Genomic DNA, 27,460 nt, shown 5'->3' on the forward strand with positions numbered 1-27,460 from the left:
GAAAGCGTTCTGACTTTGACTTGCGGTAACCATTGGACCATCTAACTTTGGGTTTCTAGGTCGAATCCATGCAAAACGTGCCTCTGGAGGGAAACTGATCTTCTATGATCTCCGTGGAGAGGGAGTCAAATTGCAAGTTATGGCAAACTCCAGGTAACTAGGGATAGCCATAGCAGCATTCTAAATCAAACTGTACTTTCTGAGAGGAGCAGATTAGCAGATGACATCTTCTTCTTCCGGATGCCTGTGAGCTTCATTTCAGATTCCTAGTCTGTAGCCAGGTGGTGGCGAACACAGTACAGGACCTCGAGGCTCCTATGCTAGCCAATAAGTGAATATTAAGTAATGAGGAGTCCGGTGGCACCTTAAAGACTAACAGATTTAATTAGGCATAAGGTTTTGTGGGTAAAAACCCACTTCTTCAGATGCATGGAGTAGAAGTGGGTTTTTTACCCACGAAAGCTTATGCCCAAATAAATCTGTTAGCCTTTAAGGTGCCACTGGACTCCTCGTTTGTGGGTACAGACTAACACGGCTAACCCTCTGATACTTGAATATTAAGTGTTTTGGGTGGGAAGAGACTCAGCAGAGCTTGATCTATGGACAAAAAGTGCTTAAAAGGTGCTTATTTTTCCACTTGCAGGAACTACAAATCAGAGGAAGAATATATCCACATTAACAACAAGCTGCGTCGGGGGGACATTATTGGAGTTCAAGGGAGTCCTGGAAAGACAAAGAAAGGGGAGCTGAGCATTATTCCCTGGGAAATCTCTCTGCTTTCTCCATGCCTGCACATGTTGCCCCACCTTCACTTTGGGCTCAAAGACAAGGTAACAACCACTCCTGGTGTTGAAGCCAAACTGGCAGATTTTGTGTGTGTGGTATCATTGGTATCAGTGCACCAAATGAAGATCAAGTTTTATTTTTTTTCTCTTTGGCAATAAGTATAATTTAGATTGTTCTAAAATTATCCATCCTTTTCAGGAAACTAGATTTCGTCAAAGATACTTGGATTTAATTCTGAATGACTATGTGAGACAGAAGTTTATAATCCGTGCGAAGATCATCACATACCTCCGGAGCTTCCTGGATGAGTTGGGCTTTCTTGAGGTAAGGTTTGGTACTTTGCTTCTCTCTGTTTGCTGGTCTTTTTCACACTTCTTCAGCCCCGAGGAGAAACCAACCCCACCTCACGTACAAAATGTGCATGGGAGTGGGAAAAATATACATATTGACTTTGGCTCAGTATACATGTTCTATCAATTTTGTGCCATGGAGCCACAAAGCACACTAAGTGCAATAGAGTTTATTCTTCTTTGTCTGCTCCCTTTCAGGTGACAGGGCAATTTCTGAGGGTTGCTCTTTGACTGAGCAAACCCCAAGTTAGCAATTCAAGTTATCAATTATCTTTGTTCCCCCATTGCGTTCTTCCATAATTGAAGTTTGTTAAATAACACCCTTGAGAATGAGGGGACGTTCTCCCCTCCCTCCACCCACCCCAAAAAAGAAGTCAATCTAACTTACAATAAATACTACCTATGTTTCATGCAAGATATAACAGCGAACAACATACCAGAACAAAAGACTTGTTTATTTCTAGATACTTCCAAATTCCTGTTTCCACTTCCACTCTCAAAGTATGACTCTCTTTGCTACCCACTACTTGGCAAATTTTAACCACTTTATCTACTGGATCCACAAAAGCTGCTAGTGGAGTTGTTTGTGTGAAATAACTAATGAATATATTGCGGGTCTCAAATATTAAACACAGATTTGTGCTGTGTCAAGGTGCCATTACTTCATGACTGTACGTTTCCTATTTTCCTGAAATTAATCACTTGTAAACTACCATTCAAATAGGCCATTTAGGCTTGGTGATCATGCTGGAAATTAACTACCGTGCAGGAGAAACAGCCAGTGTCTTTAATACAAAGTGACTTGGGAAGGCATTGCCACACAAACTCTACAAAAGTTACTCTTTCCCTTCAGATCCTAGATCCGTTCTGAATCTTCCTTCAATAGAGACTCCCATTTGGCTTCCATTTCCTATGTTGTGGACAGACCTTTTTGCTTCCATTGGAACCCTGAGCCTCATTCTGAATCAGTATGAGAAACTCGTTTTCCTTGTTTTTCCCTGTTTTAAATGGTTGCAGTTGGAATAAAAAACTGCTTGTTTTGTACTGTCCCTAAATGAATAACAGAGCTGGATTAATTTCTGCTAATGCAACCCAAGCACCGGACCCCTAGTGGTGGTATTGTACCTAATGCAGTGGGACATGCAGTCTGCAACCCCTACTTTACTTGTGTGGAGGTTAGAGCTGACTGGTCAGCACAACCCTGACAGTGGGTAGAACGAGGCAGACTCTTGTGGAGCCTAACCAAATTGTAAAATTGCCCACATCTTGGGGAGCCCTTTTGAAAGAGGAGCGGGTATCATTGGTATTGCCATCATTTGGGTGAATTGCCATGCCACATCACCTTCTTCCCATCACTGATGGCTGTTTTTAGAAAATGTTTATTTTATCTATATACCTGGCAGATCCTTCCTTTCCCTGGCATTTTACTCTTTATTTGGGCCTAGTGATGTATAGTACTCTTGAATAGACTAAGTTGTGAGGCATGTGGTTATACTCCATTACTCATGCACCTTTAAACACCTGAAAAATGCAGCTTCCGTGAAAGTTAGGTTGGCATAGTCTCCAGGAGCGCTGCAGCCCAGAGAGAGAGAAATCACATGTTGATTTTGCCTGCCTACGTGCTCATATCTACAAGACACATATTTTGAAAACCATTGTATACTGTAGAACTCCTTTGGGGCTCCAGAACTCTGTCTCTCCACACAGACACACATGCAGACAGACCCCTTCTCTTCTCTCCCTCCCCCCCCCCCCCCCAGCTAATTTTAAAATAACAGATCTAGCCGTATAGCCTTATGCTCCTGGAAACTTTTTCAGATGCAATATTTTATATCTTAATTTTAAATAATTAAAACCCCCATCTTTTACCAAAGCAATTACATTTAAAGTAGTGTAGTTTTTGCAAAGTGTTCAGGTAGTGAAAGGCATTCTGCTTCTTTCAGTATTTATTTCTCAGTTGGTTGCTGTCAGTTGCTGCCCCAAGGAACTTAGTGTAATTGGTGAAATGGAGCAGATGGGACACATTGAGAAGGATTGATTAACTTTTGTTTCCATATACATAATTTCACTTGTCAGTGTAGTTTTACAAGGTTTAGACTTCCTGAGAAGCCAGACTTTCTCTGCTGGAGGTTGGTGATATCACTGCAAATGTCTTCAACAGCTTGGCCCAATCCCTGTTCCTTCGCCTACTCCACAGCTCTTTAATTGTGCAGAATATAGTTGTTCCTGCTAAGCGCTTGATAGAGAAGATGGCTTAAATAGACTGACCTTGTTGACTACATAGGAAAATCTTTTATTTCAGAATAATTTCTCTGCTCATGATGGTGAATGAATAAATAGAATGTAGAGATTTTATATCTGAGCCAGGTTCTCTCTTTAACTGAAGTATTTATTGAACACACATTATCAAAATAGTTGTAGCATGGGGAATGGAGGGGAGGGTATGATTGAGTCGGGGGCATGAGAGTATTTGAGCTAAGGTTTAACACATTTTTTTTCATCAGATTGAAACTCCCATGATGAATATTATTCCAGGCGGAGCTGTGGCTAAACCTTTCATTACACATCACAATGAACTGGACATGAAGTTGTACATGAGAATTGCGCCAGAACTCTATCACAAGGTGAGAGGTGATTCCCCCAGTGGGCTAAGCATCACACTTTTCTGACTTTATCTGCCTTCCCAAAATGTGAAGCATAAGATTGAAGTAACGATTAGACTAAAGGCCAGCAGATTTAATTGGGTTGACAAAAGCAACCTTGCTGAGGTGGAGCATGGCTAAAGAGGTGAGCAGGAAAGAGGCCCACATTGATTGGAAAATAGTGGATGTCAGGATAATTGAACCAGAGTTCATTAGGTTTGTCTAGTGCTCCTTTTACCTCTGTTTTTTGCTGATAAGCTTGGGAATGTAGATTTGTGCAATTTTGTGCTAGTCAGAACTTTCTTGACTTCATTTCAGAAGGCTAATGTGACCAGCTGGATTTCTTTGTTTAGATGTTGGTGGTTGGAGGCATGGACAGGGTATATGAAATTGGGCGCCAGTTCCGGAATGAAGGAATTGATTTGACTCATAATCCTGAATTCACAACCTGTGAGTTTTACATGGCTTATGCAGACTATCATGACCTGATGGAGATCACAGAAAAGCTGCTTTCAGGTGACCTAACTAATATTAATTAAAGGAGAATAAGAATCAGTGTGAAGATAGCATGTGATACAGCATGGCATTGATTTTAAGTGCAGTTTTATCTTATAGGAATGGTGAAGCACATTACTGGAAGTTACAAGGTCACTTATCACCCAGATGGTCCTGATGGCCATGCCTGTGAGATAGATTTCACCCCACCCTTCCGGAAAATCAGCATGGTGTGTGAACTGGAGAGAATCCTGGGAGTGAAACTTCCAGCAACGGATCACTTTGAGACTGAAGGTCAGATGAGGAGTCTGTGTGCTTTCACCTCCCCCTCGCTATTTTGGGGCAAAGACCTCTAACCCCCAGTCCATGTTGATTTATAAGCTGCCTTTAATACTGTTTATTACAAGTTGTGTTCTAATCAGATCTGCATGTAAGCTGAGTAGATGGGGTTGCCTGACTGTGGTTTTGTTTGATTTAACTACAAGATTTCAGAGTGTAGTCTTGATGCCCTGCAGGTTCTTGTAAGGGTCAGCAAGGTTCTGCTTGATTGCCTTTAAGACTTCATTGTGTATACATGACACTGTTGGGAGAGTTAGTGAGGAGGCCTGGCTTGAAGTGTTTTCACTGCATTGACACCCAGTGTTGTATCTCTGTTTCGTCTGTCTCTTAGGGAGCAGAGAAGACCCTCTGTATCTGGTAGTTATTAGGGTGTGACAGGTTGAATCACAGAAACCCCCTTGGGGCTGCCAACTGATGTGCCAAGACTACTTCTGCCCCTGCTTTCCTGCCCTGGCAGCTTGGGACTTCAGTGCCCTGCCTGGTTTGAATCCAGACCCGCTAGCCTGCTGCAAACCCAGAGCCAGGTCTGAACCACATCCCCTAACAGCTGTAGGCTTAAACTGAAAGCAGCTTAAGAAGTGGTCCTGTCTTTAACACTCAGATGCCCAACTCCCAATGGGGTCGAAACCCCAAATAAATCCATTTTACCTTGTATAGAGCTTATACAGGGTAAACTCATAAATTGTTCGCCCTCTATAACACTGATAGAGATGCACAGCTGTTTTGCCCCTCCAGGTATTAATACATTCTCTGGGTTAATTTAATAAGTAAAAAAGTGATTTTATTAAATACAGAAAGTAGGATTTAAGTGGTTCCAAGTAGTAACAGACAGAACAAAGTAAATTACTAAGTAAAATAAAATAAAATACGCAAGTCTATGTCTAATAGAGTAAGAAAACTGAATACAGATAAAACCTCACCCTCAGAGGAATTCCAATAAGCTTCCTTTTACAGACTAGTCTCCTTCTATTCTGGGTCCAGCAATCACTCACACCCCCTGTAGTTACTGTCCTTTGTTCCAGTTTCTTTCAGGTATCCTTGGGGGTGAAGACAAAATGGAGGGGTCTCCCCGGGGTTTAAATAGACTTTCTCTTGTGGGTGGAGACCCCCTCCTCTCTCTCTCATTGTCCTTTGAGTGTTTCTTGATGGGGCACTTAATTTGCACATTCCTTTCTCAAGAAGCTGACCAAATGCTTTACTAAGGCTACTTAGAAATCAAGCAAGTACACAGCCAATATTCATAACTTCGAATACAAAAATGATACATGCATATAAATAGGATGAATAGATTCAGTGCATCATAACCTTTACAGAGATGTTACATGGCATATGTAGCATAAAACATATTCCAGTTATGTCATATATACATTCATAAGCATATCTCTATAAAGCCTTATGGGGTGCACCGTCACATAAGGCATGGAGTGCAAATAGGTTGGGGTAGCAACTGGAAGATTATATGGGGCCCTGTGGCTGAAAATGCATCTGCCATTTGTCCCTTGAGTTGACAGTTGTGGAGAGCTGCTTTTAGGTGATTACATAGCAGCAATGATTTGGTTGGGTAGTTATGATCTTTTTTCCTCAGATGTGAGCCTTGCTACCTCTAGACAAGGCTATAATGCACTATACCGCAGTCTACACCAGTGGCTTTCAAACTTTTTTTCCAGTGACCCAGTTGAAGAAAATTGTTGATGCCCACGACGTAACGGAGCTGGGGCAGAGGGTTGGGGTGAGGGCTGCTGGATGGAGCTGGGAATGAGGGGTTCAGGGTGTGGGAGGAGGTCAGAGCTCTGGGCTGGTGATGACGGGTTTGGGGTGCAGGGGAGGGCTCAGGGCTAGGGTGCAGGAGGGGGCCATGGTTCTGGGGTGGGGCCAGGGATGAGAGGTTTGGGGTGGGCTCAGGGCTAGGGGTGGGGCAGGGGATTGGGGAACGGACTTACCTTGGGCAGCTCCTGGTCAGCGGTGCAGTGGAGGTGCTAAGGCAGGCTTCCTTATGTTCTTATGTTATATGTTCTTATGTTCCTGCCTGTCCTGGCACTGCGGACTGCGCTGTGCCCTGGAAGCGGCCAGCAGCAAGTCCACTTCCTAAGCGGAGGTGCGCAAGTGGCACTGCATGGCTCTTCCACCTGCCCCTGCGCGCCGGTGCTCAGTGTGGGGGAAGCACGTGGAGCGCCGCCCTTCTCTCCCCCCACCCCCCGGCCTAGGACCTGCTGCTGGCCGCTTCCAGGGCGCAGCACGGTATCAGAACAGGTAGGAACTAGCCTGCCTTAGCCAGGCAGCACCGCCAACGGGAATTCTAACAGTCCAGTCGGCAGTGCTGAGCAGAGCTGGCGCAACCCAGTGCCTTGCATTCCGCTACCCAGTACTGGGTCGCGACCCGCAGTTTGAAAACCACTGGTCTACACCTTAAATATATCTGAAAACTAAAGCTAGTGAACAATTTGGTAGTTCTCTTAAGTGGAAAATCTCATCATGATCATGTGACATTAGGATCTGCATGGGTTTTCTGGCTTTTTCAGCTGCTTGATTTCGTTTTGTTAGCCCTAAAATAGCTCTGGGACCTGCCTACTTGAGAGACTGCCCCTCTCTTTGTGTGATACTGATGCTACTGCAATCAGCAGAAGTGCTTAACATAGGAGCCCCTTGATTTATGAGAGTGAAGGCTGCTGGCAGATATGCTCTTTGAGGACCTGTCAGCTTTGGAGTATCCTCCCACTGCCTCCTTGATCTGAAATGGTCCAAATCTGTTGACCATTAGGACATTCTTCAAAACTCCTCAGTTTGAGCAGGTATTTGGGAGAAATGATAGATCAGTGGTCCCCAACGCGGTACCTGTGGGCGCCATAGTGCCCGCCGGGGCATTTATGTGCACCCTTCTACTGACAAGGGAGCGCTTCCGCTGGACAACCCGCCGCCGAGGAGTGCGGCCGCCGGACAACCAGCCACCAAAATGCTGCCGAGAAGTGGCAACGCCAAGAAGCGTTGCCATCGAAATGCCGCTGAGTCGGTGGCGACGCTTCTCGATGACGCCGGTTCTTGGCGGCATTTCGGCAGCTGGTCGTCTGGCGCCCGCCACACTCTTCTGGGAACGTGAATATGCTATTGCAACAGAAAGGTTGGGGACCACTGTAATAGATCATCTTTGTAGATAGATATATATTTTTTTTTTATGCCGAGACTGGCTGTTTGTCCACAGTGGCGCTCTCTGTGTGGGATTGTGTTTATAACTGTTGTCAGAGCATCTAGAGTCTGGGATTAGGAATCTTATGTTTGAGTTTAAATTGGCAGCAATTAATACTGCCCTTCGTGCTCTGTGGAAGGCTGAAACTGTATTCCTTAGCTGGTATGTCTCACAGTGTATTATGACAGAAAATACTGAAAGTCATTCCAGTCCTTCTCCATTGTGTCTGGATCATTCTGCAGGTGGGAAGGAGGGGGAGAAGAACTGACTATATGAACAGCTTCTCTAATATTTTGCATTATGAAACAGAAACTCGCAAGTTCTTTGATGCTATTTGTGTGGAGAGAGGTGTTGAGTGTCCACCTCCCAGGACCACGGCCAGGCTTCTTGATAAGGTAAGTGGAGGTGGCTTTTTCATAATCCTGAGATCTGGCCCTCAGTCCTCCTCCAGCACACACACAGGTAGGGACACACCCAGCTGCAGAAAGACAGACACTGAGATCAGCTCTGCATGGGAAAGTTCAGCTAAGGAACTGCCCAGCACTCAAGTGCACACCCCCTCTGGAGTGTAAACCCAAAATTGTATCCTCTTGTGCTGCACAGAGAACTGTACAGCATAAGCTCATAAAATTCGCTCCCTCCCTCAATGTGGAGGAAGATATGCGCAGCTTTTTGCCCTCCAGTTATGAATTCCACAAACTGGTTTTAGAGAAAACAAAGACAAGTTTATTAACTACAAAAGATAGATTTTAAATAAGCGTTAGCAAAGAGATCAAAGCAGATTACTGAGCAAATAAAACACACGCAAACTAAGTTTAATATACTAAAGAAACTGGTTACAAGTTGTAATTTCTCACCCTAAATGTTGTTTTATGGCAGATTGCAGAGGTTCTTGAAGACAAGCTGCTCTTGCTTGCAGCTTAAAACTCCAGGTATTTCTTTCACAGGCCAGACATCTTCCCAGCCTGGGTCCAGCTCTTCTCCCCCGCTTTCTCTTTGTTTCTTAGGCCTTGTCTACACTGGCAAGTTACTGCGCGGTAAAGCCACTTTCTGTGCTGTAACTCCCGAGGTGTACACACTGACAAACAACTTTGTGCGCAGAAACTCCTCAGTTGCAGCGTTGCAAAAAAACCACTTAGCCGAGAGTAATAAGCCTTAAAGCGCAGAGGCTCCAGCGTTGTATTGGCAGAGTAAACATATTGCAGCGCAGAAAGCAATCAGTTGGCCTCCGGAAGTGTCCCATAATCCCTCAAGTGGCCGCTCTGGTCATTGTTTTGAACTCTGCTACCCTGGAGACATGTGCCCCTCCCCTTTCAAAGCTCCATTTCTGACAGCCCTTGCATGCTGTGCTGATCTGCTCCAGGACACAAAGCAAACTATTAATGCGTAATGCTTGTGCTGTGCAGAGAGCTGGGGAGGGAGGCGGGGGCTGATAGTCAGGGTTTCCCTCTCCCCCTGCCTAGGACTGGTTGGTCCTGCTGCTGTCTGAATTCACAAGACAGCATGCTGACACACTCTGTCCCCCAAAACACACGGTCTCTCTCCTCCCCCACCATACACACACACACTCTGCCTCCCCCGCGTGCACACTTCAGTTGACAAGCAGCTGGCAATGTAGTAGGATGCCCATGGAACAGTGGGATTGGGAAATCTGCATCATGTGACGCTGTGCCTGCCCCATGAGGCACTGCAAACCCTTCCCAAAGCACCCTGCGGCCAGTTACACAGTGGGATAGCTACCACAGTGCACTGCTCTCTTTGCCGTTGCAAGAGCTGATAATGTGGATACGCTCCACCGTCACGAGCACAGTGTGGACACGCAACAGTGGTTTAATTCCAGCGCTTTAATAAAAGTGGTATAACTTGTGCAGAAACTTGCCAGTGTAGACATACCCTTAGATATTTCCAACAGTCACCTTGGGCAGGGATTCAGTGAAGAAAGAACACCGATTAAGTCACTCCTTGGCCTTAAATAAGTTTTACATATGGCGGAAACCCTTTTTTCCCCAGTGTGGTTATCTCTCCCCACCCCCAGTGGAAAAATACTGGTATTCTATTAGGGAGTCCAGTACCAGGTGATGTGATCACATGACTCTGCAGTGTCAAAGCAGCCATGAGTCAGAGGTTGTTTCTGGCATCCCAGGAAAGCTTCTAAGGAAGGTGGGAGATTAGCATCTTCAAAGACCTATTGTTTTTTCTAATGGCCTATCCAGACTGATTGCATTCTCCAGGTGTAAACCCAGTTGTAATTGATAGTCAATATTTCTAACTTCTATACAGAAATAAATATGCATGCAAATAGGATAATCATACTTAGCTAATCATAACCTTTCCAATGATATCTCACAAGACCCATCTTGCATAAAACACATCTTAGTTATGCCATATTCATATCATAACAATATCTCTATGAAGAATATGGGGTATAGCGTCACAGACCTGTTTTCCATGAATTTATCTAATTCTTTTTTTTTAACTTAGTTATGCTTTTGGTGATCACCATGTCCCATGGCAATATGTTAATTGTGTGGGGAAAAAGTACTTCCTCTTGTTTAGACTAAACCTACTGCCTATTAATTTCATTGGGGGACCACTGTTTTTTGTATTGTGGGAATGGGTAAGTAACACTTCTCTCTCCATTTTTTTCCATACCATTGGTTATATTATATACCTTTTTCATATGCCCCATTAATTGTTTATCTTCTTAGCTGAACAGCACTAATCTTTTTAATCTCTCCTCATATGGAAGCCATTCCATGCCCTTGATAATCTTTGTTGCCCTTTTGTGAATCTTTCCCAGTTCCAGTATATCCTTTCTGAGATAGGTGACTAGAACTGCATGGTGGGTACACCATGGATTTATATAGTAGCATTACAATATTTGCTGTCCCTTTCCTAATGGTACTTAACATTCTGTTAGCATTTTGACTGTTGCCATGCATTGAGCTGAAGTTTTCAAAGTGAGTCCAAGATCTTTTTCTTGAGTGGGAACAGCTAATGTAGAACCCATCATTATATATGGGTACTTATTGGAATTATTTTTTCCAATGTGCATTACTTTCAGTTTATCAGTGTGGAATTTCATCTACCATTTTGTCACCCAGTCTTGTGAGATTCCCCTGAAATTTTTTGTATCATCTGCAAACATTGCTACTTCACTGTTCACTCCCTTTTCCAAATCGTTAATGAATCGGTTGAACAGCACAGGTCCCAGGCCAGATCCTTGGGAGACCCTACTATTTACCTCTTTCCACTGTGAAAACTGGCCATTTCTTCCTACCTTTTGGTTTCTATCTTTTAACCAGTTACTGATCCATGAAAGGACTTTCACTGTTATTCTATGACTAGTTTCCTTAAGAGACTTTGGTGAGGGACCTTGTCAAAGACTTTCTGAAAATCCAAGTACACTATATCGATTGGATCACCCTTGTCCACATGCTTGCTGATTCCCTCAAAGAATTCTAATAGATTGGTTAGGCGTAATTTCCCTTTACAAGAGCTGTATTGACTCGTGTTTTTCTGTGTGCCTGATAATTCTGTTCTTTAGTATAGTTTCTACCTGTTTGCCCTGTACTGGAGGTAGGCTTACTGGCTTGTGTTTGCCAGAATCACCTCTGGAACCCTTTTTAAAAATCTGCATTATGTTAACTATTTTCCAATGATCTGGTACAGAGGCTTCTTTCAGTGGTAGGTTACATATGGAGAGTAGGATCTGGCCCTCTGAAAGGACCTCAGTTCAGATTCCATAGGGGTTCAAGGTGAAGAAAGGAAATGGCTTGCAGTCTTGCTTGCCTTTACCAGTCCAGAGGTCAGAGGTGCTGGCTTTGTGGAGGTGGGGGGACTGCAGCATCTATAAAATGATTGTGTAGCAGAGATGTACATGAGACTTTCAGTGAATCAGGATGTTTGGCTACATCTAGGAAAACACACTGGAATTTAATTCAGCCCTTTTCCTGTTGCCAAAGAGAATTCAATAATACCCCAGAGATGTTATTCTGTGTCTGTTTATAACAGAACACGTTGTACTGGTGGCAGAGTGATGCAGGTCTGTAGAGGATTCTGGATTGATACCTGGCCTCTTAGTTCCTGGGCTAGTAGGATAAGAGAGAGCTATTTTAGTACAGTGGATGGTCCCAGGTAGGAAGAAATATCTTATAACAGGGATGGCCAAACGGTGGCTTGCAGGCCGCATGTAGCTTACAGTTAAAGTGCGGCTCACCCCAGCCCCCCTCTCGTTCTCCACCTATGAGACTGGGGGGGAGGGGGTTTGGGGCTTCAGACCCACAGGGTACATGCACCAGCCGGGGCTCGGGGCTTTAGTAAGAGCAGGGATGAAGCCCCGGCAGGCGCCTCCCACAGGACTGAAGCCCCGAGCCCTGCCAGGTGCGGCCTGGCTCTCAAACTTCTGAAGACTGTCATATGTGGCTTGGAGAGTCAGTAAGTTTGGCCACCCCTGCCTTATAACCTTGCAGTGACACTTCCTCCCAGTCAGTTAGAAGCAGTGTAGATCAACTCTGAAAGAAATAGGGGATCAAATTTTATTGTGGAGGACCCCTCCCTCCCTCCACACATTCTGCATGAGTGGAGAGAAGAGTGTAATTAGATTCACATGTCCCTCCAAAATGTAAGGTAAATGTATAATACACATACTGGCCCTTTGCTTTGTTTTCCTCTTTTCTGCCCCTTCTCACCCCAACTATTGCCTGATTGTTTTTTTTTCTGGGTGCTTTGTCTAGTGGCTTGTGCCACAGATGTCAAAACTGGAATTAAACTCCAATACCACCCTGAGACACTGTAGGTAATAGCGGTAGGTTTATGTTCTGACACTGGAGTTCTTGTTAAACTGGATGAAGTTTAGACAATAATCTTGTGTTTTATACAGTCCTGGGCTAGATCAGATTTTAACCTCTCCAAGCAGGATGCTTGGCCTGTCTTGCAGGGACTCATCGCTGTCAATGAAGACGTTGCCCTAAGTAGGCTTTTGAAGTAGTGAGTCATCTGTCTTATGGCACCTCCTTCATTATGAGATGTTCTAACATGAAAGTTCGGTCCTCCTGTTTTTCAGCTTGTTGGTGAGTTTCTGGAAGTCACCTGTATCAATCCCACATTCATCTGTGATCATCCCCAAATCATGAGCCCTTTGGCCAAATGGTAAGCGTATGAGATTTTATATAAAGTCATGAAATCATGACAACCTTTTTTATCCCCATGAGAAAAATTGTCTGTGAAAAGGAAAGCTTGACTTAGCAAAGCTTTTGATACGGTCTCCCACAGTATTCTTGCTGCCAAGTTAAAGAAGTATGGGCTGGATGAATGGACTGTAAGGTGGATAGAAAGCTGGCTAGATCGTCGGGTAGTGATCAATGGCTCCATGTCTAGTTGGCAGCCGGTTTCAAGTGGAGTGCCCCAAGGGTCGGTCCTGGGGCCGGTTTTGTTTAATATCTTTATTAATGATCTGGAGGATGGTGTGGACTGCACTCTCAGCAAGTTTGCAGATGACACTAAACTAGGGGGCGTGGTAGATACACTAGAGGGTAGGGATCGGATACAGAGGGACCTAGACAAATTAGAGGATTGGGCCAAAAAAAACCTGATGAGGTTCAACAAGGACAAGTGCAGAGTCCTGCACTTAGGACGGAAGAATCCCATGCACTGCTACAGACTAGGGACCGAATGGCTAGGTAGCAGTTCTGCAGAAAAGGCCCTAGGGGTCACAGTGGACGAGAAGCTGGATATGAGTCAACAGTGTGCTCTTGTTGCCAAGAAGGCTAATGGCATTTTGGGCTGTATAAGTAGGGGCATTGCCAGCAGATCGATCCCCTTTATTCGACATTGGTGAGGCCTCATCTGGAATACTGTGTCCAGTTTTGGGCCCCACACTACAAGAAGGATGTGGAAAAATTGGAAAGAGTCCAACGGAGGGCAACAAAAATGATTAGGGGTCTCGAGCACATGACTTATGAGGAAAGGCTGAGGGAACTGGGATTGTTTAGTCTCCAGAAGAGAAGAATGAGGGGAGATTTGATAGCAGCCTTCAAGTACCTGAAGGGGGGTTCCAAAGAGGATGGAGCTTGGCTGTTCTCAGTGGTGGCAGATGACAGAACAAGGAGCAATGGTCTCAAGTTGCAGTGGGGGAGGTCCAGGTTGGATATTAGGAAACACTATTTCACTAGGAGGGTGGTGAAGCACTGGAATGCATTACCTAGGGAGGTGGTGGAGTCTCCTTCCTTGGAGGTTTTTAAGGTCCGGCTTGACAAAGCCCTGGCTGAGATGATTTAGTTGGGAATTGGTCCTGCTTTGAGCAGGGGGTTGGACTAGATGACCTCTTGAGGTCCCTTCCAACCCTGATATTCTATGATTCTATGAAAGATTTGGTGCCATGTGGCAGTTTTGGACGTCTGACACTTGTCCAGGTCTTGGTTCCTGAGCCAAGGAGCCCATTTCATAGGGCATAAAATACAGGGGGGAAATGTCTATACTGAGTGCCCTGGAGTTTCACAGTGGTGACTGTCAGAGTGGGCATCTCTTCTGAAACCGTGACCTTGTTGTTTTTCATGAGGAAGCTATGTTAGTTTCTGAGCTGCCTGGTGACTTATCTCCTCTGCACAGGCATCGCTCTCAGCAGGGACTGACAGAACGCTTTGAACTCTTTGTGATGAAGAAGGAAATATGCAATGCATACACGGAGCTCAATGACCCCTTCCGGCAGCGGCAGTTTTTTGAAGATCAGGCGAAGGTAGGGAATTGTAGAGATTAGAGACCGAAAACATTTGTGGTTGGGGTGAATGCCAGAATGTGTATTTCCAGTTTACACAGAGTCCTATCTCCTCTTTCTATGTCCCCTGCTGGCTGTTCTAAACATTCCGAACTAACATCACAGGAATCTACTGGCACTGAATCTCTCAATCAGATGGGTCTAACATAAGCTTTTGTAAGAAATATCTCCTACATCAAGTCCAGTCCTATCAGCTCTGCCGGCCACCAAAGGGAGAATTGTTAGAGGACAAATGAGTGATGCAGCAGGCACAGAGGGAAGAGTTTGGAACAAAACACATGGGAAAGATGGAAAAAATGGAGAACCAAAAGAGCTTGTTAACTTTTTTCAAGAACAAAATACTTATTGCATTAGACAATTGATTCCTGAACACTTTCTTAATATATCTTCGATGTATGCAACTGCTGTAGACTGCCATCAGGGTGTAGTTCAGCTATGAATTATATTGATTATGAGAGGAGATATTGACAAGATTATCTATTGAAATGTAATACTAAAAGTTTTAAAGATACCTCCTATAATCCCTTCTTCTGGTACTAGTGGAGTGCTGTGTCTCCAGTATCCCCAGGTACATTTCTTCACATATGCCAGAAGGAATCCTGTGCAGCTTGAGTGCCAGAAACACTGTTTCACAAGACATTTAACTTGGTTAGAATTAGATGTTGTGGGCAGCACCCATGCCATTTTCTAAGGCTATGTCTATACTACTGCGGTAAGTCGGCCTGCACTATGCAACTCCAGCTACGTGAATAATGTAGCTGGAGTCGACGTACCTTAAGTCGAGTTACCGCAGGGTCTACACCGCGGGGGATTGACAGGAGAAACTCTCCCATTGACTTGCCTTACTCTTCTCATCGGGGGGTAGAGTACAGGGGTTGACTGGAGAGCAATCTGCTGTTGATTTGGTGGGTCTTCACTAGACCTGCTAAATTGACCGCCGGTGGATTGATCTCAGAGCATCAGTCTTGGCTCTAGTGTAGACATAGCCTGTGATGTAGCCTTCAGACTACTTCTCCAGACGATAATACCCCGGGATGAGGGGTAAGATCACCCCCCTGTTGTTCATTTCTTCAGCTGATTTTACAAATATTCAGACCCTCCTGGAACATAGCCTCCTAGGTTCTAGGAATGTAGTAGCACCCCTTTGTGGTGACATAGGAATTAGCAGGAGTGTTGACATTTCCTGCACTATGGGCAGTGGGAACTACATCTCACTGTTCATTAATCATCTAGGCAAAAGCAGCAGGTGATGATGAAGCCATGTTCATAGATGACAACTTTTGCACTGCATTGGAATATGGACTTCCACCGACAGCTGGATGGGGCCTGGGCATCGATCGGCTCACCATGTTCCTTACAGACTCCAATAATATTAAGGTAATGGACCACCTGGAGGAAATGGGGTGTAAGAAATCCTGCAAGGTACTCTCTAGTTGTAAAACATAAGGCTACTTATGTAATATGAGACTCTGATTGAAACACCTGTCTCCTTCCACATCTCATTCTAAAGGCCAGGAAATTCAGAGTTATAGCTGAAATCCAAACTCCATAAGCACCATTGTGGGGGATTAAATGGCGTAATGGTTAAAATTGCCTTTTTTCTGAATTAGGCATTTCTGGGGTTTTCTCTCTGACTCCTGGAGTTTCATGATATCCATTATGGGACCTGGGGAAATGCAACTTGAGCATTGAGGAAGTAAAGAGGGTTTGTAATATTTAAGTATGCACGAATCAAGTACTTACAATTTGCTGGTTTAGGGGTTCTTATTTTTATGCAAAAAGGAATGTGAATGGGAGGTAAGGAATAGGGAGAGGGGGGAAGCTGATGGTGGTTGGTTCCCCCCACAGGAAGTGCTGCTGTTTCCTGCTATGAAACCTGAAGACAATAAGAAGGAGGTCGAGCCCAGTCCTTCTGCTGAAGGCACCTCAGTGTGAGAGGCTGCTGATCCTTGCCTATGTCCGGTTGGGAGGAAGATGTTTGCTTTGTCTTCAGTAATGAAGGGTCATGGCCAAAGGTTGCTCCTGCCTTGAAGAGACCAGTGAAAGTTGCTGTATCATGGTTCCTGTAAATGAATAAAAGACGGCACTATCCTGCCTCCTCTTGCTTGGTGTTTGTGTGGAAGGTGGTGGGGTGGCAGCAGCTGTGCCTAATCCAGGGTTTTACCTGCCTGCGTGCAGCCAGGTTTGGACTTCATGGGATGGAGCATGTGGTTTGAAGGGGTTCCTCCCACCTGTGACAGGTCTGCAGATCCCTGTCCTGCAGGATCACGTGGGAGCTCAACCTCGGTTCCAGCCTGGTAGAACTGCAGTTTTTCCTCCATTTTCCCACCCACGGCTTGCTAGGAACCGGCACTGGGTTGGGAGGTACAGGGCCGGATTAATCTTTTGTGGGACCGGCGCCAAACATATCTGTGGGCCCCTTCTGAGGTGGGCCTAGTGGCACCATTGTAAACCCGGTACTGAATCTGAGACATTTTTCATTTTGATCACACACCTCTGCAAGCCTATATGTATTGCCATACACAGCTTCCTCAGCCCCCAGTTTTTCTCATTGAGCTGTACCCATGTGGGTTTACCAGTGTCCACAGTGAGCAGAACTTTCATAATGATCAGGGGAAACTCTCCACAGGGGGAGGGATAGCTCAGTGGTTTGAGCATTGGCCTGCTAAACCCAGGGTTGTGAGTTCAATCTTTGAGCGGGCCAATTAGGGTTCTGGGGTAAAATCCGTACTTGATCCTGTTAGTGAAGGCAGGGGGCTGGACTCGATGACCTTTTGGGGTCCCTTCCAGTTCTATGAGATAGGTATAGCTCCATTATTTAGCTCCTTCCTTATTCAGAAGTTCTGTAGTCATGTCACCCGTACCACTCTATTTCACCAGTCACTATATGTGGTCCTGGCCTCAGCTCAACGAAGTTCCACAGCCAGCAGATATCCAATCAGTTCTGACAATCCCCTCCCCTGGTGCCCATTCTGCCATTTGAGCGAGCCACTTGCAAACACCATTTCCCCAATCCTGGCTCAGTAAGCAATTCGCCACTGGGACCCTGAAATCACCAGCCTTTCTCCCTTTGCTCTGATTTACATGCTATTCCAATACCTGGTCACCAACACCTCTCCTCATGTGTTTCCCTTCTACCCTGTTTGTGCTCCCCAGTCAGTTGGTCCTATTCTCCCCCTGTAACCTGACCTTCCTCTTTCCCTGCTCCCTTTGACATTCCTTTTCTATTGGTGACCTTTGTTCCTTAAGGTTAACTCCAGTTTCTTTCTCTGCTCCTAGCTTAATGGCCCCCAATAGTCACAGAGCCACCTGTAGCTTCTCTGGCTACAGCCATGGGGCCATTTGCCAAAGGCCAGCCTTAGACAGCTGCAGCTTCAAGTCACAGGAGGGTTGGCAATTCCAAGGCTGAGCATGCTTGAACCTTGCGATGGCAGCAGTAGGTACTCTCAATCCTCAGTATTAGCCCTAGGCAACTGCAGTTAGGTGCTTCCCTACTCCAGGCCATGGCTTTGAGATACCCCTCACCTGCAGCAGAGGCCCCCAGTGTCATCAGACATCACCAGTGTGGTGCTCTGCTCTGTCCAATGTTGATAACAGTCGGCTGTGTGTGTATGTGTTCTCCCTGGGTGCGGTCCCAGCTCTGCGCAGATATCTGTCACAGCAGATCTCGAGTGAACCACCCAGTGACCACAGACTTCGATAAGGTATGAAGGCAGCCAGCCAGGTTTATTGCCAAACGAAACACAGTCTCCAGCTCCCCAGATCAGATATCTACAGTTCTGCTAGTACAGGGGTTCTCAAACTGGGGGTTGGGACCCCTTGGGGGTTGTGAGGTTATTACATGGGGGGGTCATGAGCTGTCAGCCTTCACCCCAAACTCTGCTTTGCCTCCAGCATTTATAATAGTGTTAAATATATAAAAGTGTTTTTAATTTATAAAGGGGGTTGCACTCAGAGGTTTGCTATGTGAAAGGGGTCACCACTACAAAAATTTGAGAACCATGGCTAGTACATATGTGCTCTCTGACAAAGGACCGGCTCAGTCAGTGGCAGGATTTACCACTGCCCCCTAGGCCAGACAAAGGCACCTCCTCAGGGGTGCATTCTTATACACAAGTACAAACAAGTTACACATCACTCCTGATGTATTGAGGTACAACCCCTCTATGTGTTAGGGTGCCACCTCTCACCTGGTACATGTTGGTTTGGACAAAACAACACTATCCCTCATATCCTTTTGACCCTGTCTTTGGGATGGGTCAGCATGTTCCCTGTTATCTGTGTGGAATGTACTAGTATCAGTGGTTGTGGTGCCATCCTGGCACATGTTTATATCTCTAGTGTCCAGTACCTTTTAGGTATGTGTATTTTTGCAACATTAGCCCTTTCCTTGCCAGACTATGAGCAGGGCCTGCCTCTTGCTCACAGCTTAACTTTGCTTTATGTTAAAGTCTTGACCATTACTTTAGTTCAGGTCTTAGGCTTCATACTGGGCCTCTGATACAAGGGTTTATGTTTCAGGGCCTCCTCTTACTATATTATGCACCCCTCAGCTAGCATATAGTCATGCAGAAGGTGCAGCCTGGATGATTTTGGAGGCTGGGATGCCAGAAGGTTCCCCATCCCCGAGCAGTAGCTCTGCAACAAACTCACACTGCCCCCCTCCGCAGTGGGACCGGGACCCTGTGAAGACAGTGGAGTTACCCCGTGTATAACCAGTTCCACCCAAAGCCTGTTGAAGTAAGTGGGAGTCTTTTCATTCATTTGTCATGGGCTGCATATAGAGTCTAGAATGAGGTCCTTTGCTTCTAGGAGCACAGTGCATTCTAAAACTATGCTGCACTGGTTTACTATTGTAAACAGGAGGGTCTCACATGACCTACTGAATAATCAACACCCCCATTCTGAAAATATCAGGTGGTATGGTTACAAGATGTGCACAGAATGCAGGCCTGCTTCCTGCATCGTTGCAAAACTGCAGTAAAGTGGAACAATTTTCAGTTTGTGAGATTAGAGGATATCTGGATCCATATTGTAAGGCTGTCCCACATAATGAGGAAAAGTTGAGGTGCTTTGCTGTTCTTTTGTTCCACTCTTAGTTTCTGTGGAGAACTTGCCAATGCAATATTACTGTCATCTTTTTATGGGAAATCAAACTAAAAAAATGGTAATGGTTGTTGAAAATAGCAATTCTGGTCCTAGTTAGCATTGGGAAGAGGCCAGCATTTGTTATTAAATTTTAGCTTACTTTTTCTACAGCAAATTATAGTGGAGACTTGGGAGAAATGAAGTAACAGAGAGTGGCCCAAACTGAACCTGAGTATTCCTGAACTTTGAGGATGTTCAAATCTGGAAGGCAGGTGCTAGATTCCCTTTCTGAATATTAGACAAATCTGGAAAAGAAGCTCAGAAATGGAAATTGAGTCACATCCTCGTGCATGCCTGGTACCTAAAGCTGCCCAGGTCCTCAAGTAGAACCTCTCTTTCCTTTCTTACTATTTTAACTTCTCCTGGTGGGGTCCACATACCTCTGACCCTTGCTAGGCTTCAGGTAAAGATGCATTGTCTATTCATTCCACCCAATTCCTTCGCTGGGGGCTGCCAGCCAAGGCCACCACTATTGCTAATCCAGTTTGGGGAAGTCTCCTGAGAGCGATAGCTGGGCCGACGCCTTGTGCATACATGTTCCCCACTCGCAGCACCGCTTCTAGCGGCCGGCTCCCCACTCACCGCAAGCTCAGGGCGTCAGGTCGCACCAGCCGGGCAGCTACCCCTCCCTTTCCGGTTGGTAGCAGCCAAGGGCATGCTGGGAGATGATGTTCCTTTTCTGCTCCAGGGCCGGCTCGCCAAAGAGCTGCGGGGTCCCTCGGCCTCCGGCCTGGATCCATGCGGGCAGGGGCGAGAGCTGGGGCGCTGGTGCCGGTCTGGGGCCGCGGCGGGGGTGCAATGTCTCATACCGGGGGGTGGCCTCCTGCCCCAGGGCTGCCCGGGAAGGGTTTGCTCTGGGGCTGTGGTAACCGGGGTACCGCCCCTCGCCCGCTACCAGGGAGCCGTAGGTCTTCGCGGGCCCGTGGCTGGCGCGAGCCCCCTCCCAGCAGCGCTCCTGGGCGAGCCCCGCGCGAACAGCCACGTCCGGGTCAACCTTACAGTCTCCGGCACGGGATGGACTTTTGCGCATGCGCTCTCCTCTACCCCCGCCCCTAGAGCGCGCCGGCTCGCAAACGTCCTCGTGCGCGGGGGGCTACGGCCGTAGCTGCAGAAACCAACCTCCTGATAGGTCGCGGGCGAAGCTCGCCTTGGGGCCCGGGCTCTGCTTCCAGAGCAGCCGGGAGCTCGGCAGGCCCGGGTGAGTGTCGCGGCCGGGGTTCCCTGTCCGGCCCCACCCCCACCGCAGTCTCCCGGCGCGTAGGCGGGGCTAAGCTGGCTGGAAAGAAGGCGGGGGCCAGAGATTGGTTGTGTTATGGTAGCACCTAGAGGTGCTCCCTGTGACCAGGCCTCCTTGTGCTGGGCGCTCTGCAGACACCGGGAGAGTCTGCCGTCTGAATGACAGTGGGAGGGGGAGGGAATTGTGCAGGGCAGGTCAGAGCTGGGAATAGAAACTGGGTCTCCTGACTTTCAGTCCAGGGCCTTATCTATTAGCCAGCGCCTTCTTTGGCACTTCTCCAGCCCTCCAGCGACTCTGGGAAACATCTAAGGGGATTAGCTTGTTTGAAATACCACCTGCAAATAAAGTTCTGCTGTATTATGATGACGTGTAGGTGGGAACTGATGACACTAGGGAGGCTGGGGGTTTGGACGGGGGTACTAGGAAAGGGTAATATGTGGTGGTGGACTGGGAAGGGCAGGTGATGCTTTTCTGGTTGTTTTTATGCTGTATCCCAATTCTGTTCAGAAGCTGATGTGGCAGCTGTAGCCATGTGGTCAGCTGATGAAGTTGCTGGTCTGTGCTACACACATTATAGCACCAAGCTTCCTAAGCAGGGGAAGCCGGATCCTAACCGAGAGTGGACTTTACTGGCAGCTGTGGTTAAAGTGGAGTCTGCACCTGAAAGAGAGGCTTGCCTTAATGTTGGGAATCTGCAGGGTGAGAATGCATCTTCCTTTCTCAGTAAATGCCTGTTATGTGATTTTAAAGGTGACCTGTAAAGGAAAAAAATTGTGAGTTTTTTGCCTAAAAAGTGTTTGAATTCTTTCTCTTACTTTTATCCTAGAAACATCAGGGATGTTAAATATTCTTTTCCTGTTTAGTGGAGATCTCCACTGGAGGACCCTGAGAAGTAAAGTGAGATCTTTTGCAGATCTTATTTGAAAGGACAGGGATGTGACTCTAGCAAAATTATCTTCTCTCAGGAAAAATGGAGTACATAATTATTGCTAGCCCAGTATCCTGTCTCTGACAGTGCCCATTTTCGGCTGCTTTACAGAAAGGTCTGTGAAACCCTATAATGAAAAATAATGGCATAATCTGCACAAAGGAAGATGTCCCTTCCTTTCTGTTTATATCACCTAGAGTTTTGTTGTGCCACACATCATTGTATTGTCTGATCACTTCCCATGTAAAATAGACTGGCAATAGCAAAGTTCCTAGTGGGCTTTACAGAGTGTCTTACTCTTCTCCCTTTTTTGGCTTTTGAAAACTCTGCAGGGGCCGGCGGTTTGTAATGTGTGTTTTGTGAGTGTGGCAGATAGGAGGGGTTGTTGGTGTTGCCAATATCAGTCTTGTCTTGGTGGAAGGGCTCTTTCTGGAGGAAGGTTTTGCAACACTTGTGAAGGGGCTTGAACTCTGCAGTCTTCTGCTCTCTGGAAGCTTGTTCCATAGCCACATCTCTTTGATTGAGACCACTTTGTCCCTGGCTGTCACATGCTTTGTTCTGGACTTTCTGATTTGCATTGACCCAACTCTCTTGGCATTTTACAGTTTGGAATTTGATCTCTAATGTAACTGGTCTTGAGTCATTAATTGGTCCTCATCTTCAAGCAGTCTTAAAACTGGCATTGGAAATGGACTGGGAGCCAGTGGAGGGACAGTGCCATGCGGTTAATGTTCTCATGGCACCCTAAACCATGGAAGAGGTGGACAACCGCAGTTTGCATCAGCTGGAGCTGTTGCATTATTCTTACATTCTGCTTCAGACACAGTGAATTACTGTAATCTAGCCTGGAGGTGACAAATGTGTGCATCATTGTGGTCAGATCCTCATCTGGGAGGAAAGGGAGGAGTTACCTAGTAAGCTGGAGGTGAAAAGTGGCATTTTTAGATACTGATGCGACCTGGTCATCCAGGGTTAGTGGGAAGTCTTCACATCACTTTGATGAATGGACATTGTGTGCTTTCAGCGAGAGGGTTCTTCGGTGTTACTCTTTCCGAGCAACTCCACCAGATTTAATAGCCTCACCAGGGTGAGACTGTGTCCCAGCTCATTCTTCAGTGTTTCCCCATTCTGTCCAGCATCACTTCCTGTCCCACATTCTAACCCTCATCAGGTAGTGGTTGATTTACATCCTAAAGCATGAGAGATTAGACTGTCATATAATGTGGATGTTATCATTATTCATATTAATGTTTAATCCTCCTAAGTCCTTGGCCTTGGTGACATCTTGTGGCAGAGAGTTCCACATGTCAGTTGTTCAATGTGCACAAGTATTTTATCACTTTTTAAATGTAAAGGAAGGAAAAAGCTAGAACTTTCTCCCAATAGGCAGCTGACCCACCAGGAAATGTCTGTACTTACTGCGGGCGGATCTGTGGTTCCAGGATTGGACTCCTGAGTCATCTCGGGACCAATATGTAAATCAGTGGTAGAGATGATCCTTGAATTGAGGGATCACCGATGATGAAATGTACTGCCTTTCGATTTCAGTGAATGTTCCTTGTTCTTGTATTATGAAAGAGCATAAACAAGTCCCCAACTGACCTTCTGTATACCATTAATTGTTTTATATGCATTTATCATATCCCCTCTCTGAATGAAACAGTCCAAGTCTCTTCAATCTGTCCTTATACAGAAGTCTTTCCAAGACTCTAGTCATCCTTGTTGCCTTTCTCTGGAACTCTTCTATTTTGCTATATCTTTCCTGAGAAGAGGTGACTAGAAATGAACACCATGTTCAGGGTGCTATGAATCAGGATTCGGGCCTTGTTGTGCTGGGTGCCGTAGCAATGCATATGAAGAGATAGACTGCACAGTCTGAGGCAGGAACTAAGAAGACAAGTGACTACAAAGGATGAGGGGACAGGATCACAGTGAAATACATACCATTTTTATGGAGTTTTGCAGCTGTAGGACCCGTTTGGAGAGTGGAAAAAGAGGATCAATTGAAAGAAACTGAAGGAGTGATCTGAGAGGAGAATTGTGAGAGGACAACCACAAAAGCCAAGATGGTGAGATTTCAGAGTGTTACAGAATTACAGGCTCTGGGTTTGGGCCAAGAAAAGGCAATAGAAATCTTGGGGAGAGAAGTTTCATTGGAGCTGAGGGGATAGAAGTCAGACTGGAGGGGGGTCCAAGATGGAGCTGCAGAAGAGGAACTCTAGACAGTGGTTGCACATGGCATGTTCTCAAATTTGGAGGTGAAGGGGAGAAGGAGATAGGGTGGGCAATATTTGGAGAGGCAGGTGAGGTTGAGGGATGGCACTTTCAGCATTCTCATGTTGTGAGGGGAAGGGGTTAGGGGCGAGTGAGATTAAAGAGGAGTGTCAGGGAGGGATGAGGGGGCAAAGGAGGTCATGAGGCAGGAGGGGGATGGATGTGGTCACTGTTGCATGTGGAAGGTTTAGAGGAGGAGAGCAAATGACAAACCTCTGTCAGTGATGAGGGAAAATATGGGGAAAGGAGATACAAAGATTTTGTGGTAGATTTTTGTCAATCTATTTGAAAGAGCAAAATTTTGCGTAGAGAGGGTGAGGGAAGGAGGGTTTAAGGAAGGTGTCAGACATAGTGACTTGGCAGCTGGGATTGTGGATGTGGCCAGGTCACCACTCTCCCCTTTCTCCAGATCATTGTTAGATATATTTTAACACTAGTCTTAATATGGATCCTTGGTGCAACTGCGGTTAGCCACTTAATCATGGGAAGTGGTTGGTTATTTCTGCTTTGTTTCCTGTCTTAGACTCCCCATGTTGCTTATAATTTATTGGGACTTTCATTAATGACCTATCAACATGTTCTCCTGTATCCTCTGTTTTCTTGACATGCTCAAAGATTGAAGAGGCACAGTTTTCCTTTACAGAAGCTGTGCTTTTTTGTCCCTATAGTATCCTCTCTATCTTGGGGTTGCATAAGTCTGTAGTCATCACTTCAGCTGCTTTACATATTACTAAAGTAAAAGTTGCTGGTCTATAATTCCCAGGATCACTCTTAGTGCTGGACAGAAAAACGTTTGCTACTTTCCAGTCCCCTGGCATAATAATTGATTTTTAATGAGTGCATATTTTTGGTAGTAGCTCATCCACTTCATCCTTAAGCTCCTTCTGAACTCCTGGATGTACCTGCTGCTGGTTAATTTATCAGTGTCTCCTTTGACACCCCAGTCTCCGACGATGCCACATTTACCTTTTCTGTGGTGTCCTTGTCCTCTGTAATTGCTTAATCTGGTGATTCAGTGGAACCACCAGGTTTTTGTGGGCTTCGTATTTCTGATGTACTTAAATTATGTCTTTGGCTATTTGTTCTTCCAATTCTGTCTTAATTAAAGTGGAAGTTACAGAAGTGATTACATGCTGTAGTTTATGTCTGGCTTGGGCTGGATTTCCATTTTCTGATGGATGCTTGCTTTGATTTGCATAACTTCTTGAACCTTGCCAGTTAACCATAATGGCTTAATTTTTTGCTTTCCAGCTTCTTTTTTGTTTGGGGCATACATGTCTTCTGTATCCCTCTTTCTAGTTTTTTATATTCTTCCCAGGATAATATTGAAGAAATTATCTCCTGATCACTTTTGCTTCAATTCCTCAGCTACAGTTACTTCCTGAACCAACTCCTTACACCCCACTCCTACACATAGCCTCTCCTCTGTGCACTTTGGAGTTAGCTGTTCCAAGAAGCAATCATTTAAGCTGTTGAAAAATTGCAGTTTAAGTTTTCAGAAGTGGGTAATGATTTTTTTTGAGTGCACAACTTGATGCATCTTAGAGGTGCCTGCTTTTCAGACAGTGCTGAGCACCCACCCTTTTAAAGTGTCTCTGGGCATCCAAAATCGCTAGTCACTTAGCAAATGTAGACCTTCTCTACCATGTGTTCTGATGTGAAACTGACCAATTAGCATGCAGTGAAATAGGCAAGACCTAAATTTCTGAGTAAAAAAAACCAAACCCACACTTTGACATTCTTCATAAGAATCCAAAAAAGGATACTAACCCAATTTATTTTTTCTTAGCAAGTCTCCTTTAAAAGGGGTTAAGGGTAAACCTGCCGCATCAGCATCTCCTTTGTGCTATGCATTGTATGGTGCATTTCCCTTATGTCGTCTTCCCTATTTGGGGGTCCCTGAATTGATGGTCACCTTGTGTTGTCTGTGTGTAGGACCTCATGTCAGTGCTCCCCTCTTCCCTTGCCACATGCCATGTCTTTCCCCCTACACTGGTGCTGTGCCTGGTACGTGACTTTCCTCATTTCAGTGTGTGTCTGGTAGTCTGGTACATAGCCTCCCCCTCCAGTGGGGTGTGTGTGTGTGAGAGACAGGTGTTACTTCATCCTTCCTCTTGTACCTTGTCTCGTGTGGTGCCCCCATGTGCTGTCTGATTGAAATGATCAAATTAGGGTGATTCTTTTAGAAGTGGTTCAGCTAACTTTAGTATTTTCTTTTTCAGTAACTAAGGAAGTTGTTGCTATGGGGACTGGAACTAAGTGCATTGGCCATACAAGAATGAGGAAAACTGGTAAGTATGGTGTAGAAACCAAGACTACCGATCTTGGCCTCTTTATTACTTGTCATTGGCATGAGCTCAGCCTCCTGAAATGCAACAACAGTACAAGACAAAGTCCCAACCCTATAGGGTTGGGTAGACAGCATTACCATCTAGGTTTGCTGTACTGAGCTCCCACTATCTGCAGCCCTTAAGAGAAACTGACAAAAGCCATATAAATGGACATTGTCAGGTAGTGTAGGTCCCAAATGTATGCGTGTTTACAAAAACAACAAAAAAGGCAAATCTTGTTTTCTAGTCTGATTCCTTCAGAGCCTATTGTGAAAAACACCACAGTAACCAAGCTCCAGAAAAGTGAGAGAAAACGCCTCTTATTTAGCTGTAATCAGCAGCTAGATACCGCACTGATTTCTCTATAAGTAACTGAGAGCTGCTGTGAGAAGTTATTCATCCTGTCTCCTCCCTTACTATGCATATTCATAACAGAGGAGGACCAGACTGCACTTGGCTACTCCTCCTTGGAGAGTGGGGGGGCCACAGAGACTCATGTCAGGAAGTATCCTGGGCAGGAGACATGGCCAAGAGCCTTTCAATACAAGGCTCTTTACCTCTACCTCTGGATTCTGGGGAAGACAGTATAGCAAGAGAAGAGAGCAGGTCTGGCAAAGCTGTTTCTGTGCTCTATTGTGCATTTTGCGTATAAACACATTTTGAAGCCTTTTTATTTTTTGCCTTGCACTAAATGCTATGTCTTGGATTGCTTATTATGGATCTTTCTGGGGTCAGCACCACCACAATGTAATATTGATCTGGATGGTTTCATTATTTATTTTTACATTTTAAATAAAAACAGTTTTCTAACTTAATTTTTTTTATTGCATTGGTTGCAACCAATATGATGTCTTGTAAGATCTAAAGGGTGACATTTACCAGACATATGAGTGAAATTGAGTAGGTTTTTTCATCATCTAAGTTGAGTGCAATGAAACTTAAACAAAGAGAGCCACTGTTGAAAAGTCAACTAGA

General features: G+C 45.5%; 2 protein-coding genes and 1 long non-coding RNA gene across 16 annotated transcripts in view; 2 read left to right on the top strand and 1 right to left on the bottom strand.

Moving 5' to 3' along the window:
* Positions 1 to 16,664, top strand: part of KARS1 (lysyl-tRNA synthetase 1) — a 38,403-nt gene extending 21,739 nt beyond the window's left edge. For all 4 annotated transcript variants that reach the window (XM_065567699.1, XM_065567698.1, XM_065567696.1 and 1 more), the window contains 11 exons: positions 60 to 153; positions 644 to 830; positions 985 to 1,110; positions 3,641 to 3,760; positions 4,132 to 4,294; positions 4,394 to 4,567; positions 8,103 to 8,188; positions 12,859 to 12,944; positions 14,403 to 14,529; positions 15,802 to 15,945; positions 16,417 to 16,664. In XM_065567699.1, coding sequence (XP_065423771.1) covers positions 60 to 153; positions 644 to 830; positions 985 to 1,110; positions 3,641 to 3,760; positions 4,132 to 4,294; positions 4,394 to 4,567; positions 8,103 to 8,188; positions 12,859 to 12,944; positions 14,403 to 14,529; positions 15,802 to 15,945; positions 16,417 to 16,503 — 1,394 coding nt within the window. In that variant the 3' untranslated portion in view covers positions 16,504 to 16,664. The remainder of the gene's footprint in view (positions 1 to 59; positions 154 to 643; positions 831 to 984; positions 1,111 to 3,640; positions 3,761 to 4,131; positions 4,295 to 4,393; positions 4,568 to 8,102; positions 8,189 to 12,858; positions 12,945 to 14,402; positions 14,530 to 15,801; positions 15,946 to 16,416) is intronic.
* Positions 4,133 to 20,438, bottom strand: LOC135975691 (uncharacterized). Its single transcript, XR_010592691.1, has 2 exons — positions 20,299 to 20,438; positions 4,133 to 8,271 (listed from the first exon to the last, which is right to left on the bottom strand). It is a non-coding gene; the product is annotated as an uncharacterized LOC135975691 (long non-coding RNA).
* Positions 16,804 to 27,460, top strand: part of ADAT1 (adenosine deaminase tRNA specific 1) — a 66,416-nt gene continuing 55,759 nt past the window's right edge. For 7 of the 11 annotated variants that reach the window (XR_002888217.3, XM_008164153.4, XM_008164155.4 and 4 more), the window contains exons 1-3: positions 16,804 to 20,914; positions 21,461 to 21,652; positions 26,378 to 26,446. Coding sequence is in view for 10 of the 11 variants with exons in the window: in XM_008164153.4 (XP_008162375.2) it covers positions 21,484 to 21,652; positions 26,378 to 26,446 (238 nt within the window). In the remaining variant the exon portion in view is untranslated. Of the gene's footprint in view, positions 20,915 to 21,002; positions 21,323 to 21,460; positions 21,653 to 26,377; positions 26,447 to 27,460 lie in introns of those variants that run through there. The other 4 variants (XM_042856978.2, XM_065567702.1, XM_065567701.1 and 1 more) reach the window with 3 other exon arrangements.

This window comes from Chrysemys picta, chromosome 14 (assembly GCF_011386835.1).
Source record: "Chrysemys picta bellii isolate R12L10 chromosome 14, ASM1138683v2, whole genome shotgun sequence".
NCBI classification, from domain to species: Eukaryota; Metazoa; Chordata; order Testudines; family Emydidae; genus Chrysemys; species Chrysemys picta.